Source organism: Diabrotica virgifera, chromosome 10, assembly GCF_917563875.1.
Source record: "Diabrotica virgifera virgifera chromosome 10, PGI_DIABVI_V3a".
Taxonomy (NCBI): Eukaryota; Metazoa; Arthropoda; class Insecta; order Coleoptera; family Chrysomelidae; genus Diabrotica; species Diabrotica virgifera.
Window position 1 is genome coordinate 29,420,262 of NC_065452.1, and position 18,189 is coordinate 29,438,450.

At 33.2% G+C, this 18,189-nt stretch overlaps 1 protein-coding gene across 1 annotated transcript in view; it reads right to left on the minus strand.

Moving 5' to 3' along the window:
• Nucleotides 1-18,189, minus strand: part of LOC126893167 (protein disulfide-isomerase A3) — a 48,743-nt gene that overhangs the window by 25,622 nt on the left and 4,932 nt on the right. Inside the window, exons 2-4 of the mRNA XM_050663119.1 lie at nucleotides 16,167-16,378; nucleotides 10,265-10,493; nucleotides 9,937-10,053 (exon numbers count right to left, since the gene is read on the minus strand). Coding sequence (XP_050519076.1) covers nucleotides 9,937-10,053; nucleotides 10,265-10,493; nucleotides 16,167-16,378 — 558 coding nt within the window. The remainder of the gene's footprint in view (nucleotides 1-9,936; nucleotides 10,054-10,264; nucleotides 10,494-16,166; nucleotides 16,379-18,189) is intronic.

Here is an 18,189-nt window from a genome sequence, read left to right on the forward strand (position 1 = left end):
AGGTTTCTCCACTTACTATATGGACAATTATTAATGAAACACCCTGTATATAATACTAGTGACGTCATCCATCTGAGCGTGATGACGTAATCGATGATTTTTTTAAATGAGAGTAGGGGTTGTGTGATAGCTCATTTGAAAGGTTATTTAATTCTCTATCCACTAATATAAACACTAATATAATTATTTATACAGGGTGTACAAAAAAATTTTTTTTATTAAATTAACTTTGATTAAATTTGACAAATAGAAGAAAACTTTTTTTATACACCCTGTATAAATAATTATGTTATTGTTTATATTAGTGAATAGAGAATTAAATAACCTTTCAAATGAGCTACCTATCAAACAACCCCTACTCTTAATTAAAAAAATCATCGATTACGTCATCACACCCAGATGGATGACGTCACTAGTATTATATGCCAAAAAGTCCTAATTCAAAAATAAAAATCGACCTGTCTGAGGATTTCTCTTGAGATTTGCCCATTCTCGAGATAATGAATTTATGCAAACTCAAACGTCCTCACTTATACTACAGTGTCGCGCCCGCTTGATTAGCAATTAAAAAAACAAAGGGGTTTTCGATATTTTATTGCAAAAAACTCTTCGGGATTTCATCAATCAATGTTTAAAGAATATCTACGTACCTTGGCAATATTGAAATTTTTAGATAAATGCCCGATTTAGGGTTAAAAATGGCCGATTTCGCAATTTTCAATCGCTTATATAACAAAAACTATTAACTTAAGAGAAAAATCACTAAAGACCTTTTCTGTTTGGAATGATTCAAAAAACCTAAAAAAAATTGTTCGATGCAAAAAGAATAATTTTAGGAAAAACCCCTAATCTTTCCCCTCGCCTGGCAAGGTCTTATGCTCTTCAGAATCGCCTGTCATTTTACACATTTCTTCTAAATGACTTACTCAAACACATACGGTGAAACCCCGATAAGTCGGCCCCCGATAACCCGGAAGTCCGGCTAACCCGGACCGATTTTCATCAGACAAACATTTCAACAATAAAAATGTACCATCCGTTGCAAGATAATTCGGATGGAATTCCTCAGATTATTTTGTACTTGATATCGGCCCAGTCTCTTAATCTGGGGAATTCCATCCGAATTATCTTGCAATGGATAGTATGTAATATAATATTTGAGAGATAATGTGTATTTGTGTAATTTGAACTATGTATACGATAGTAAAAATGACTCATGGCACACTGCGGCGGCGGCAGAGCGACGGTCATTGTCTCGGATTTATCGGAAACAACAGGCACCTGTTATTCCTTTATTTATTTCAAACTGTCTTAGCATTGTTTAAAAAAGACTAAAAGACTATTTAAAACATTATTTTTTAAACAATGGTCTTAATTTTCACTGTTCATAATATCGTTCAGATTGTGACTGTATTGTGTGTAGTACAGTCTTGTATTGTTTGCTTCCGTTTGCTTAGGTTTGTGTTTGCGTGTTTTTAATAATTTAGATATGTAGATACTGTGCATATGTACACAATCGGAAAAATGAAAGAATACCCATGAACGATCATGTTATTCGCTTATTTTATATTTGCTGTCTTTTTCTATAACAAACGTTTGTTATTTATAGAAAAAGACAGCAAACACAAAATAAGTGATTGATGTGATCGTTCATGGGTATTCTTTCATTTTTCCGACTGTATTTCAATTATAACGGAGTTTATCTGTAAGTATAACGTCTTTTATTAGTTTTTACCATATTCTCCGGCTAACCCGGATTTTCGATAACCCGGATCGGCCGCGGTCCCGATTAATCCGAGTTATCGAAGTTTCACTGTACTTAAATTTAAACCTTACAGGAGAAAGTTTATTTTACCCCTAAATTTGCACTTTTCGATTCACTTGGTAGATACACGTGCACCGCTGATGCCTGCCAGGTCATGGTTTTTAGCCTTGGTGTGCTATGTATCACTAGAAAAATTTCTAGCCTTACAGGACGACCGTTAGTCGGAGGGTTCACTAGCTCTTAGACTATAAGATGAAGCTTACTGTACCGAGTGAGCTGAAATTATTTGAAGAGGTACTGGAAAGAACCAATGAGGTTAAATATCTAGGGGTAACCCTGGATTCGAAACTCAATTGGAATACTCATATTAACAATATAACCAATAGGGCTAAGCGACTCTTCTGGAACTGGAGACGAGTTGTAGGTAAAACGTGAGGATTGAAACCAAAGGTAATCTGTTGGTTATACACATCAGTGATACGACTGACAGTCACTTATGGTTCAGTACTCTGGTGGAGAAAGACGGCTTCGCAATCTTGTGTGATCTCTCTCACTACCTTACAAAGACAAGCACTTCTAAATATAACAGGAGCCTTGAATAGTACAGGAACAGCTTCATTACAGGCTATCACAGGTCTCCCTCCGCTGGAATTATATTTTATATTTCGGTGGTAGCCTTTATGACCATCCTGAGACTCAAACCAAACAATACTTGGAGACCGAATTATGTATTGAATAGCCACACAAACACTACTGAGACCATACATGACGAATCCATCTTTATGATGAACTAAGATATGATGACACCAGAACTAATCTTCACTGAAAATATTAACACAATTATACCATCTAGTGAATAAAAAGTCTCAAATATTAATGGGGACTTAATATGGTTCACTGATGGATCTAAAACTGTCCATGGTACTGGATCAGGAGTCTTTGGGCAAACATGTAACTATAATAAATCTTACAGCCTAGGTCAACATACAACTGTTCCAGGCTGAAGTTTTTGCTTTGGTGGCCTGCATTGATGAAATCATTTATGAAGACTCTAAAGCTAGTAGAATCAACATTTACACAGATAGCCAATCAGCTATTCTGGCTGTAATGAACCCACTCACCAAATTAAAACTGGTGAGAAACTGCAAAGATCTCCTCAACAACCTGGCAAAAGACAATAAAGTGTCTTTAATATGGGTGCCGGTTCATGAAGGTGTGACGATAATATAATTTTATCGTCTAGAGCAGCGATTCTCAATCTGTGGTACATGTACCACTGGTGGTACATATTATTATTTGCGGTGGTACACAAAACACAACAAAAAATCAAAAAAAGTAGTATTTATTAGTCTTGGTAATACAATCTAAAAATGTAGGTGGTACCAAGAATAATAAAAAAGAACTGTAGGTGGTACATGATTCAAAAAGTTTGAGAACCGCTGGTCTAGAGTACGCCAATGAATTAAGTAAAACGTGTTTTTGTACAGTCTCGTACGATATAAAAGTCAGAACGAAAAGCCTAATTGATTATTATTCTTGGAGCGCTGATCGAAGAATAATAAACAACAACGAGATATAACAGGTGAGTTGGCCCGAATATTTTCCCCCGTCGTCTTTGGTGTGTTGAACGAATTTCGACGGTTTTTCCTTATACCTATCCTTATACGAGCGGTGATCGTATTTCCCAATCAACATGTCTTTTCCGCTGGCGAGCTGAGCGAGATTTCCTTTCCTTATATGTCCGTTTCATATTAATAAATGTAATTTCTAATCCACGCGATGGTCGTAGTATTCATTCATGTACCAGATATCGTCACATCGGCCAGAACCTAATGTTCGATACGTAGGTTATAAATATATTTTATTAACGAAATTAACGAGTTGTAATTAAGGCTAATTATCTTATCATTTGTATATTTTGATTCTAAATAAATGTCTTAAAAAGCGAACCTTCTGTCTTCGGCTGAATTTTTGTTACCTGGAGCAACAAACGCAACGACCGCGTTACAAAGGGGTGCATGGGAACGAACGAGCAAATAATATACGTTATAGCCCGGCTGCGTATTTACGTTTCAGTGTTCATTTCAAGACCGGGTAGTTTTGTAATCGGCACGTAAACGGCGGAGCATATCTGCTTTCAAACACGTGTGCATTTCAAGACGTTTAATTTGGAAATGCGCACTGGTTTGTAAAACAACTTCGCGCGTAAAATTATCACAAATACGTGTTAAGTTGTAACATTATTTTATTTTATTTGAACTGTTTATCACAAATAGCTCCTATCTGCAGAATAACAAATTATTATTCATTGGATCTGTGGAAATAAAACAATTTTGTTACCAAAGTTACCTTCTTTTTTTCTTTATAATTTTTCAAAAAACTCAAAGTAGTGCCAAAATATCCTGTTAAAATAAACTAGTACGATACCTACGTATACATTTTGTAGTAATGCACAACAATATATATAAGTACTAAAAGTGTTACATATATTAAAAACATATTTTAGTTTCAGCTAAACAATTATTGTTCAGCAAACATATTTTTAGCTATTTTTAAAGCTATTTTTAAGGAAGCAATATCAGAGGAAGAACAGGGTATATCAATAGACGGAAAATTCTTGAAAAACATAAGATTCGCAGACGACACCGCTATTTTTGCAGACAGTTTAGAAGCACTGCAACGAGTAGTACCTAAATAGATTACATCAAGTCAGTATAAAATATGGACTACGAATGAACGTTAAGAAAACCAAGTTCATGATTAATTCTAAGCAACATACAATAGGAAGGCTAGATATCGAGGGAAAACAAGTAGAAAGAGTGAATAACTACAAATATCTGGGAATCTGGTTAACAGAAAACAACGACCAAGGTGGAGAAATCAGGACACGAATCGAAATTGCAAGAAAAGCATTTAAAAAAATGACAAAAATGTGTTAATCGAGACATTTCTCTGGAACTGAGAATAAGAGCCTTAACATGCTACCTGTTCTCGACTTTTTTGTATGGAATGGAAAGATGGACACTGAAAGTAGACAACATAAAGAAGTTGGAAGCATTTGAGGTATGGTGCAATAGAAGAATTTTGAAAATACCATGGATCCAACGAGTTACGAATGCACCTTAAATAATTGACTTAAATACACAACAACACTACCCTCAAAGCTAAGTTGATAAACAGCACGTGCAACGAATAATAGACCTATTAGTTCTATGCACTTGTTTGTAGAATTCCAACGCCACATGTTTCGGTACAAACCCGTGTACATTTCGGGGGTTGGCGCTTTCAAATCAACACCTTTTTGGAACTAGATTATGTATCACCGTTTCGGTGTCCGTTTCAAAACCGCAATGTCTTGAAATGAACACGCAAACGGAAATACGCAGCCCGGCTACACGCACCGCCTTGCCTGAGAGCATGCCTGCACAGTCTGGTTTGTGCAGGTAAGAGCGTGCGTATGGACGGCAAGACTGTATCGCGCACAGGCCTCCAAGCGCGGACTGTATCCTCCTCAACATGCTGAAGATTTTACCTGTGCAGTTTTTGGTTCTACAGTTTTACTTGCACGTGTGGACGGTAGTTCAGTCCGTTCTTCAGTCCCGCAGAAGTTTTCGCGGTGGCTAGACCAAGATGAGCGACATAAGAAGTGTTACGAAACAGTTAACTGAATTTATAGAGTTATACAAATCTTTGCCGGCGTTATGGAAAGTAAAGTGTAAAGAATATTCCGACAGAAATAAGAAAAACGAAGCCTACGCTTTAATGGCAGAAAAATAAAAGAGGTAATATTTTTTATTTTTTTAGTGATTTTATTTTTTTATTTTTTAATTGGTTCTAAAATAGGGCATACTTTAAAATCAAATAATTTGTACCGTTTGGTATTTAATAAAGATTAACTATTATTTTTTCCAATATTGGTATACTATTATTGAAAACAGTTTATACAGTGCTCTGGAATAACTGTTACAGCTAGTGTTGCCAGGTCCGATTTGTTTTTAATCGGTACATAAGCAAAAACAAATCGGGATTTAGGGTTGCTGATCGGGACAAATAAACAATAGCCCAGTAAATGACCGTTTTGGAGTGTAATTTTCAGAGTCAACTCAGAATTGCATGAAAATCTGGTTTTAGGTTCTACTTACTGTCTACTTCAAAGTTGAACTTGTACCGTTGGTTGCTTTTACTTTGGGGGTGACAGTTAGTTACCCGTATTTGGGTAAAAAACGCGCGTTTAAAGTATGTTTCAAAATGTATCAACTTTTGTTCTATATAATTTTTAAACTAAGTCAATACTTTTCGAGTAATTTTATCGAAAAAAATATTCTTAGCAAAAATGTAGCTTTTAAAAAAGCAAGAAAAATTGTATGTTCAGAAAATCTATAAAACCAGTAAAAGCAAAGTTTTAGCTCATCAAAAATACGTTCTTATTCGTCAAATTCCAAATCGAATTTTTCAATTAGAAATAACCAAAAAATTAAGCAATTTTCGGGCAATACCTATTAAAATTTTAAGTGTTTAAAAAAATCTTTAATTTTGTTTTATATAAAAGTCTCTAGCATTAAAACTAAGCGAGTTACGCTCAAAATAAAGTTGGACCCTTTTTTTTGGTAAAAAAATCGTGAAAATCTCCCCCTATTAACACCGTAAAAATAAATTAATCGTTACCGCTTGACCATTTATTTTACATGTGTATTATTTATACGATTTGTAAGGCTTACCGGTTGGAAGTGTTTAGTTTAAAAAAAATTGGTTTTATAGTAAAAAAAAAATTCCAAAATATTGGAAAATGCCCTTTTTTCAAAATAACTTAAAAATTATTAGGGATACTAAAAATCTCAAGGAGTAAAAAGTAGGTAGGTTTTGCTTTTATAAATATGATAGATTCATTTTGTTTTTCTGTAAGACAAAAATTGGTTAAAATACGGGACTGTTCATGTTCATATTTTGCATATACTCGTGATTAGTGACTCGTTCATTCCATTTAAATCATGTAAAAAATACATAAGTAAAGTAAATTGTTTGTAAAGCGTTAACGATTAATTTAATTTAGGGTGCTAAGTAGGGGGATGTTTTCACGATTTTTTTACCAAAAGAAAGGAGTCAACTTGATTTTGAGCATAACCCGCTTAGTTTTTACGTTAAAAAATTTTTAAAACAAAAATAAAGCTTTATTAAAACAGTTTTAATTGGTTTTTCCCGAAAAGTGCTTCATTTCTTGGTTATTTCACGTTGAAATATTTGATTTGGAATTTGACGAATAAGAACTTATTTTTCATGAGCTACTGCTTTTGCTGGGTCTATAGACTTTACGAGTTCACAATTTTTTTCTTTTTTTTTTTTTTTATATTATGCTACATTTTTGCTAAGCATATTTTTTCGATCAAATACTTACTTTTTGAGTTATTTGTGAAAATCGTCTGAAAACGTGATTTTTTTTGTCGAATAATAAACATTTTCAATCGTAAATAACTCGAAAAGTATTAACTAAGTTAAAATTTTATAGAACTAAAATTGTTTAGAATTAGCCAATTTACCCATCTCCGGACTTATTTTAAACGCGAGGTGTTTCACCCCGAACTAGGGTTGACTGTCACCCCCCGAGTAAAAGCAACCAACGGCACAAGCCGTCCAAATTTTCATGCAATCCGGGGATGATCCTGAAAATACACGGTATCGGCGTATTGTATTTAATCCTAAATAATAATAATCAGACGAACTTACAAAAAAATTGTAGATTAAGTAAATTACATATTTATCTTTTATTAAAATTATATTTTTTATTCGATTTTGCCGCTTTTAGGAGTGCCTTGTTTTTATAACATAGTTATAAAATTCACTGCAAGTCCTCCTGAAATTGGTTTTCGTGGGTGAAAATCGGGACATTTAGTGTCCCGATCAGGTACAAATCGGTACGCGTCCCCAGACCCCTGAAAATCGGGACGTCCCGCGCAAATCGGGACACCTGGTAACGCTAGTTACAGCCCCCTATTAACTTATTTATTTTTAGCACATAAGAAAAACGCTCGGACAAGTCGATTTTTAAAATAATCATAGTAGGTATATCATAGCATCAATGTTGAACTTTACGCGATGCCTCCTCAGGTGACAGGCATAACTTTTTTTTAATGGGAAAGTACATCATGTGACACCTCATTTAAAAGATTTTGAAATACTTATTATAAAAATGTATAATAATTTAATCCTTTTTGAGAGCGTAGGCGCAAAATTTCGGTCGAATTCTTTCTAAACGCATTTATTTTTTTTCGAATCCTGAGAAAACTAATAAGTATTTTTTTTTTAATTTAAACGCAAAATGATAGATTTCATGAAGTCCCTTAGAATAAACAAAAAGTATCTTTTGAATGATATATTTTAAATGAAAAATCAGACTAAATTTTCTCTTAGTTTTTCACCCCTGTAACTTATTAAAATACGACATTATAGAATTTCTCAGGGACTTTTTACCATCCATAATACTGTAGTATTTCATTCTGCGTTTAAAGGACATCGCACACATCTTATGGAAAATATAATGTCACTCAAATTCAATAAAATTTATACGAATAGATTCGTTTTAAATTAACGGTCAAATCTTATCATTGCGCCAACTCTTAATTATGATTAATTACGGCGCAAATTGCAATTAAAGTTTATTGAAATCACATTTTTGGAGTCAGTAAAAGTGTCAGTTACAATCACTATTGCTCTGGGTGCTATTCAAAAGAGCTTAAACCCCGCTGGGCCTAAGCGGATTAGTGAAACTAATCCGCTGATTTATGGAGTACCGACAATTTGGGTATTTTAAAATATTTTTTCTCTCTCTAACTAATGTACGTACCCATTTGATTTCAGATTTATTTATATCAATTTCTGCTCTTATTTTTGAAAATATAGAGTTGGCGCAATGATAAGATTTGACCGTTAATTTAAAACGAATCTATTCGTATAAATTTTATTGAATTTGAGTGACATTATATTTTCCATAAGATGTGTGCGATGTCCTTTTTCAAAAATACTTGTTAGTTTTCTCAGGATTCGAAAAAAAAAAATGAATGCATTTTAAAATAATTCCACCGAAATTTTGCGCATACGCTCTCAAAAGGCATTAAAGTAATATACATTTTTGTAATCAGTATTTCAAAAGCTTTTAAATAAGGTGTCGCATGATGTACTTTCCTATTTAAAAAAATAAAGTTACGTCTGTCATCTGAAGAGGGATAGCGTAAAATCATCTCTCAAAACTTCGATTAAGTTAACATGTGAATGTATATTTCTCCGCAAGAGCCACTTTTTACTCCCTTTACTTCTACGGCGTCGTTGCTTGTTTGTTTGTTGCTTTTTTATTAATAAACAATACAATAACGCTTACATTAGAAAAACCTCTTCCGTGCTGCTCATCGTGTAGAATTCTCTGAAAGACTGAAGTTTGCACAGTCCAATTTTTTACGTGGCCTGCACGTGTGGACAACGTACGGTGTACAGTTATTTTGTTCCGTCATGCCTGCACAGTTTTGGACTGCACAGGCAAGGCGGTGCGTGTAGCCGGGCTATTAGAGAAACAAGGCTCGAGAGAAACTTTTGAAGGCCCAGAACCTTTCTGTGGCATCACTACAGATGCTACGAAAAACGAGGTTCAGAAATGGCTGATAAAGAATCATCAAGAATATTGATAAGAAACTCTAGAACCGTTTCATGAACCTCAATAAACGAGAGATCAAAACAGTCACTGAAATGGTGACTGGACATTGCGGTTTAAGAAATCGCCTATACAAACTAGGTAAGGTGAATGAACCATGGTGCAGAAAGTGCGAAATGGAAGAAGAAACTGCCATACACATATACTATGCCATTGCAGTGTGCTAGGTGATGTAAGGCAGGACTTCACTGGTCAAATGAGGTTTGAACCAGAAGAGATCCTAAACCTACCAATAAGAAAACTGTTGGCCTTCGTTGAGGCCACATAATTTATTAGAGTTTAAGGAGAAAAACAATGTATAGTACAAAGGTCTTATGACCAAGTGTCAAGAGACTAATGAGTCTCGCCTGAGTTAAGAAGAAGATGTAAACGTGTATTATGTGTAAAGTATGTGCAGAGTATGTGTAAAGTAAAAGTGTTACATACATTTAATCAATCAAATATTGATAAAATAAAAAATTTCAAAAATACTCACAAGTTTTTGGTGATAAATGTTTGGATGCTTCCTGCATCAGCAGATCCACTGTATTGAACTTTGCTATCTTCGAATTTGTTTTGCAGATGAACTGGACGGAACAAGACCAAACCATCTCTATTAAAATACACAAAAATCAAATTTGTACAAACGGCAACACCAATAAATATGCAGTTGAACCTGCTTATTAGAATACCGGTTATAGGAATATCCCGGTTATATGAATACTTTTGCTTGGCACCAAGGAAATTCAAATAAACAGGTTTGACTGTACTTAAAATTTCTGTATAAATACATAAATTGATGTACATTAATTAGTAAGACTTACTTCACTTTCTGGGCATCTAAAAGTTCCTTGAATGAAGTGTGGGCAAATTTAACTTTTTCTCTAAGCTTATCAGCGGTTTTAAGGAATGCAGCTTTAAGGTCTGATTCTTTTTCGAAGAAACCCACGACTACTGATTCTTTTTGGGTTTCTAGGAAGTTTTTCAAGCATTCAGATGTTTTCAGTTCTCTTGAGCTGGGACCAACCTTGGATTGCATGTATTTTACAATACCTTAAACAATAATATAGTGATAATACTGGTTACAATAAACTAGAAACTTAGTAACAATAATTGTAGTTGTTAAGATGATATATTGTATTATCACTAGTGATGTTAGTCGAGAATATTTCCAAGCGAATATTCGCGAACATTGGAAAATTTCCGATAATATTCGCATATAAAAAATGGAAATATTCTCCTGACCGCGAATATTCCCGGAAACTTTCAATGGAAAATTTTCGAGAATATATCCAAGAGCCTTTTGGACATGAGTCATTGACGTTATTTGAATTTACATGGAAGTAGCGCTATTTAATTCACACGGCCGGCGAACCTATACCACCTCCAAATACAAAAGGAACATTGTTTTTAACATTACCTTCATTATTTTTATACTAAAAATGCTTAAAGTTTACTAAAATCACAATAAAGACGTACTATAAATAAACAAACCAAGACACGTTGAATGTTACGAGGAGTACTCCCGAATCATGAATTACAATGTATAAACTTTGCAAATCATGATTTTGGATTTACAATGTATACAGTCGGAAAAATGAAAGAATACCCATGAACGAACATATTATAAACCACGCTGTATTTTCCTGTCACCGTGTCACAAAGAAAATTGCCCAGCGCAAGTACAGTACATGTAATAATAATTATTAATGTACTTGCGCTGGCCAATTTTTTGTATGACACGGTGACAGGAAAATACAGTGTGTTTTACATGTTCGTTCATGGGTATTCTTTCATTTTTCCTACTGTAAACATTGTAAATCATGATTTGGGAGTGCTCCTCGAATATTCAATGTGTCTTGGTTTGTTTATTTCTAGTGCATCTTTATTATGATTGTAGTATAGGTATAATGCATAGGAATATTTCAAAAAGAAATAATAAATTAAAAGAAAAAAATCAAAACTACAATAAAGTTATAACACAAAACTTCCTGTAAAAACTAGGTGGGGTTCAATCCTTAATTGTATAAATAACCTTATTGAGTCTAAAAGTGCTTTAACGATGCTTATGGTCATAGAGGGAGAAAATTTAAAATGTTCACGGAATGTTAAACAGAACTGTCTGGATGATGCAATATTTTGGATAAATTGCAAAAAGTAGCAGTTGTTCTAACACCAATTGTGTGTGGATTAGGTACTTGATTGGAAGGTAATATGTTTAAAATATCCCAGGTTGTCGAGGCATTTAAGGATACAAAAAATATTTTTACCGAGAATATTCCATTACTTCCAATCAGTAAGACTGAGGAAAAGGAATGCTTATCTAATCAGAAAAAAGAAAAAAATGGCAGTGAAGCCTGTGCACTATGCTGCAAACTTACTTGATTCTTCTTTAACAGGACAAAGCCTCACTGGTGAAGAGCATATATTAGCTATGCAGTGTATAGACAAGATATTAATCAATCGTCCCAAGTTTATTGATAAAAAAGAAAACATTTTTACAGAATTAAGAAAGTTCTGTGCAAAAGCAGACCTTTGGTCAATGGATTTTATTTGGCTTTCAACACGATCAGTAGATTGTATAAGCTGGTGACAAGGAATGTGTACCAAAACTTCTTTTTGGCAATTACAATACTGGGGATACCAGATTACTACGCTGAAACTGAGCGTAGTTATAGCACCATACTCTTTCATACATAATAAAAGAAGAAATAGACTGACTATAGATAGGTATCAGTAAGAGATCATAAACATGGAAAATGGTATGTGATGAGAGTCTTTCTATAACTCATCTGTTGGAACGAGAAACACTCTAAATCCAAATCAGAAAATGAAAGATTAAGCGAGACGGAGAGAGACTCTTCATTATATTCTCTTCATAATACAGAGTCCAGCTTGTGTGAAGAAAATGTCTCACAAGAAAAGACTCTTACTTATTTATATATATTTTAAAATTATAATTCCTAAGAATTTTGTGGTTTCTTTTGTTATTATTAGTTAAGAAAAAGTTTCTGCTTTAATACTCTATAGTCTATAGGAATAGATACAGATTACCTGAAGTAAGTTCCTATATAATCAATTTTGGTTTGTTTACTGTATGTTTTAATATTCTTTTAAATAAAATAACTTTTAATGACTAATAACAAATATTCAGAGTATTTTTTTAATTAAGTTAAATAAATTTTAAAAGTATTTTTGGACATTTAATTTTTAACAGATTTTTTCTGTAGTCGTAATACCACAACAATAAGTAAAGCTAACTAGTGATTTGTATAATTTATTATAATAATTTTAATAAAAATGCAATATTTCCATAAGTTTCCGAAAGTTTCCAATATTCCTGGAAAGTTTCCGGAAACTTTCCGGCGTTCGAATCTTCCCGGAAATTTTACATCACTAATTATCACTACCCTTCATCATATACAAAGACAACTGTGGATAACAAATAATCATGTATTCAACATACATCAACAATATACAGGGTATTACATTAATAATTGGAAATATTGTAATTGTAGATTCCTGGGCTCAAAACCCTGTGTAACCCAAATCACACTAGTCCTTCCTAAGGGAGTTAGAGCTCTTTGAAGATGGCATCTTGTAATTACTTTTTTAAATACCTCCAGAACGCTTCTATTTAGAAAACGAAAACTGGTACGCCTATTTATCTTTCAGAGATAAATCGATTCCATAACTTTGCAAATTTGTAGTACCAGTCATTGGCATCCGTTTTGGGTAGGGCACAGGTTATTTTATTGTAGAACTTTTTTACTTAACCTTTTAAGCATTTTTGGCACTGGATTATTAAATTGTGCGGTATTCTAGTGCTAACAGGTCTTGCTTTAAGTTGATAGAATCCATCGAATTTTAGGGCCTGAAACTTTGGCCATATACCTATATTCCCCTTAGTGTGTTGGAAATTAATTGGAGCCCAGTTGTATTCTTCTATCAAATTGTTAAGATATTTTTTAAGGAAAAAGCTTAGAATCATCAACTTGGTACATAGGTTCCTATTGGTATAATAGGGGAGAACTCTATTCGATTTTAAGGGGCTATCCTAGTGTAAAAGTACGAAATTCATATACTTTTTTGGGAATTTCTAAAATAAAAAGTACTATACCAATTGTTTTGAAAATTTGCATGAACATTTATTATAAAAAGAAGTACATGTGAAACTATTTTCATAAAAAAATATTGAAAATTAAACGATTTATGCGCCATCTACTGGCACCGTGAAAATAAAATCATTGCTCCAGTGCTGCAGTGATTGGGACTAATAGAGATACTGAAACATAAAATTCCAAAGTTAATATTGAAATATAAGTTATTTCCTATACCATCAACTAGGATTTTTGAAAAATATTAAAATTTGGATAAATGAAGTGTTGAAACAAATTTTTAAAATCAGCTAAAACATTTTCAGTTTCAAAAACCGCCAAATTGACATTTTATATCCGATCAAAAAACCCCTAGTTGATGGTATAGAAAATAACTTATATTTCAATAATAACTTTGAAATTTTATGTTTCACGATCTATTTTAGTCCCAATCACTGCAGCACTGGAGCAATGATTTTATTTTCACGGTGCCAGTAGATGGCGCATAAATCGTTTAATTTTCAATATTTTTTTATGAAAATTGTTTTACATGTACTTCTTTTTATAGTAAATGCTCATGCAAATTTTTAAAACAATTGGTGCAGTACTTTTTATTATAGAAATTCCCACAAAAGTATATGAATCTCGTACTTTTACACTAGGATAGCCCCTTACGAATAGGTAATCTTCTTTCCGTATTCTCCATCCTTTTTTGTTTTCAAAGTGCAAATCCTAAAAGAAAAGTTCTAGAGTCTTCGACCCTAGTCATAGTTATTAAGACTTGGAGCAAGTCTTAAGAATTTATTTTATTTTGAGGTTCACAGTTCTTCTTCTCATAGTATGTCTTTTCTCTTGAGGAGGAAGGATGAAATGGAAGAAAGTACTAAATTTATTGTTTTATTAAAGACTAGAGAATGCATGGAATATATCCAGAAACTTGATGAATCAAAGAATCGTAATCAGGCACAAAAACTTAAGGGTAAAAATCTCTTAGTGAAAATAATAATCATAGAGAAGTATTTTTTAGAAAACAAGCAACCTAACTGGTATGCTCAGGAATGTGTATAAACTTCTAATTTATTTTTATTGATAGATTCTATATAATACCTATAAAATATATATACATATTATTGTGTTTCAATTTATCAAAGATAGAATAAAAATTTTAATTTTTTTTTTAATATAACGCGGGCACATAAATTTGATACACCCTGTATATTGATTTGTAAATATTCATTAGAAGTTAGCTTTCAACGCAAAGTGGTTTCTCCTTAATGAATTTTTCCATGAAGAGTATTAAAAACATTTTTGTAAATAAAAGTGAAGTGAAAGTTATTTAGGATTAGTATTTTAAACCGATTGTTTATTACGGGAAAGAGAAGCCATAGGTAATTAGTTCTTAGAAAATTAAGGTAAAGAAAGTTTGGAATTTTAAGCTTTGTGTTTAACCCCAAGTAAATTTTGTAGAATTTCCCAAAAGTAATTAGTATGATGGTAGAAATAATTTTGAAAGTATGAGTGGGTTTTCGAATGAAAAAAAGAATGGGGAGAGAGAAATGTTTCTGATTGGCTTGGAAATTTGGAATGGGGAAAGTTTTGTTTGAATGTTGAGATAGTTTTGGAAAGAGGAATTCATTGTGTTACTGGCATCCGAAAGAAGCAGTCAAAAGTTTTCGTGAGTACGAGAAAGTGGTACGAGAGAAATGGTAAGTGGTACAAATCAAATCGAGAAGAAATACCTCTTTGATTCTGTAAAGTCCAAGAGAGTAAGTTACAAGAATTATCATTATTAAAATTATTTGTGACACCAAGTAAAAAAGATACTTGGGTCTAAGGAGATTATTGTTGAGAGAAAGAGAGGAGAGAGATTTGGAGTTTATTGAACGAGTACTGGTTAAAAGGAGCCTGGCTTGTGTTTTGGGAGAAATAGTTGCTGGTTTGCTGCTGGATTTTTGCTGAGAACGGAGAGGGCTTTGATTGGTAGCCTAACATAATCAACAAGGAGGAGCTGTTTGGGTCAAGAGGAGACATCATTGTGTGTGAATCAAAAAGGTCAGTCAATAACCTATAACCTATGTGATAGATTTTCTTTATAATCAGAAGTTACATTTTTTTATGTAAAAGCATATGAATTTAAGATTCCAACATTTCAAAAATTTAATAGGAAGTATAAGTAATTTTGCGAATACCAAATTTGTTTGTTTAGCTGGGTTTATTAATGGTATCAAGAACAAAGCGATAAATATTTGTTTGAATTAGATTAATTTATATGGTAAAAGTTTCTTTTGGACAGTTATGCCCACAGAATTTAATTGATAAATTTACAGAACATTGCTTTTGATAATAAAGGTAATTGTATGTGCTTATTTATGATTTTTCTATTTATTTCCTTTTCCTATTTTATCCCGATAAGGATCAACTAAGAGATACTGAAGCCACGAGAAAGGATAAGTATAACCTAAGAGAATTTAATTAAATTTTTTATGACAAAAGGCACCCTGAGATTTTTTCTTAATTTTTTATGTATGATTTGCGTTAATTAAATAATTAATCAAATAAATACTAATTAATATAAAAGTAATAGAAAGCAGATCATAACAATATATACAATGTACATATGTTGGCTTACCTGATGCATCTCTAGGACCATTGTAGTCTTGAGATACCTCACCATTTCTGAAGATTTTCAATGTGGGGTAACCACTTACACTGTTTTTATCACAAGTTTCTTTACCAGCCTCTGTACAGTCTACTTTCACCAAAGCAATAGGAGGATCATTTCTTAGTAAATCTTCAGCAGCTTTAGCATACTCTGGTTTCAATCTTTTGCAGTGTCCACACCTTAAAAAAAAGTCAATTAGACATCAATCGATATATTATTATGATGAATTTATTGATTTTTGATTAATCTATGATCCATCATCATTAATATTATGAGTAGAACATCAATAGGAGCACAGGAAACATACGCAGAGTTAACAAACGCAAACAAAAAGGCTAGGTCTGGAAGTTAACACAGAAAAAACAAAAATAATGATACAGACGAGAAGAAATAGTCCCACAAAACATTATACATCAAGATGACATTGAAGGGGTTGGAAAGTTTACATACCTGGGAGTAGAACTATATGCCGACAGATCAGAAGATGGAGAAATACGAAAGAGAATAACGCAGGCAAACAGAGCTTATTTTGTCCTCTCCCATATATTTCGGTCTAAAAATGTCCACCAAAATACAAAGCATGCATACAACTTAATTCGACCAATAGCATGCTATGGCAGTGAAGCATGGGTCCTGAAAGAAACATCCGAAAACAAACTCAACACATTCGAAAGGAAAGTACTGAGGAGAATACTAGGACCTGTAAGGGAAAATGGAATTTTCCAGAAGTCAATACAACAACGAGCTTTATCAACTTTATAAGGAAACACCCCTGTCAGTCTTCATTAGAATACAAAAGATTGCAATGGGCAAAAATTGCATTGCATGTGATAAGAATGGGAGAGGATAGGCTACCAAAAAAAACACTGAATGCTAGAATGCAGGGAAAGAGACTGGTTGGAAAGCCAAGAAAGCACTGGGTAGACACAGTAAACAGCGACGCACAAGCCCTTTTAGGAGTCCGTATATGGAGAAGAACAGCCACAGACAAGCAAGGGTGGAGGCAAAAAATAGATGAGGCCAAGGCTCAATTTGGATTGTAGTGCCATAGAAGAAGAAGATGATCCATCATCAATGATGAACAAGGAGTGGATTGTTAAATGGAGACCAAAAGCAAATGAAAGAAGTAGAGGCAGACCTCAAACCACATGGACTGATGACATCAAGCAAATGGCTGGTACCAATGGATCAGTCACTAGGAGAACAAGTTCCTGAAAAGGGTAGAGCAGGGAAGCAAAAGCAGACAAGATCATAAGAAATACTTTCCTGGATAATGAATATACAGGGTGAGGCAGATAACTGGCCTTTTACAAATATCTCGAGAACTAAAGGCAACAGGATCATGAAAATTGGAATACAGCGGTTTTGAAGGATGATCTATTAAATGAAAATATTTTCATCTCTTTGCAACTTCCGGTTTTACCGGAAGTTTATTATAACTTCGTTTTTTTAATGGGACACCCTGTATATTTTTACATTTTTGGATTCTCTTCGATGTCTTCTTTCATAAAATATGAGAATTTGTAATGTTATACAGGGTATTTTAAAAGATAATTACTCGTAGTAATATTCATACCCTGTAGAATTGTGGTAGTTTGACAACTAAAACTCTACTTACGTTCAAATGATTTTTAATGTAGTCTACTATTGTTAAGAACCATTAGTATAGCTAAATTTTTAATTGTAGTATACAGGGTTGGTCGAAACTCGGAATGAGTATTTTCTGAGTTTCCTTAAATGGAACACCCTGTATTTTAGTATTGTAATGAAATGATATTTTATGGTACTTTTTTATTTCTTAAGCATTCCCTATACCTAACTGCCTTAATTTGTGCTTAATTGTTAATCGCACCAACAATCTTAACTACGTAGGTATTTTGATAGCTAAACCATTATTGGTAATTTTAAGGATCAGTCTGGATTAATATGTATTTATTTCTGAAAAATTATTTGTGATTGAATATTTTCACAGCCAACCTAATAAAATTTT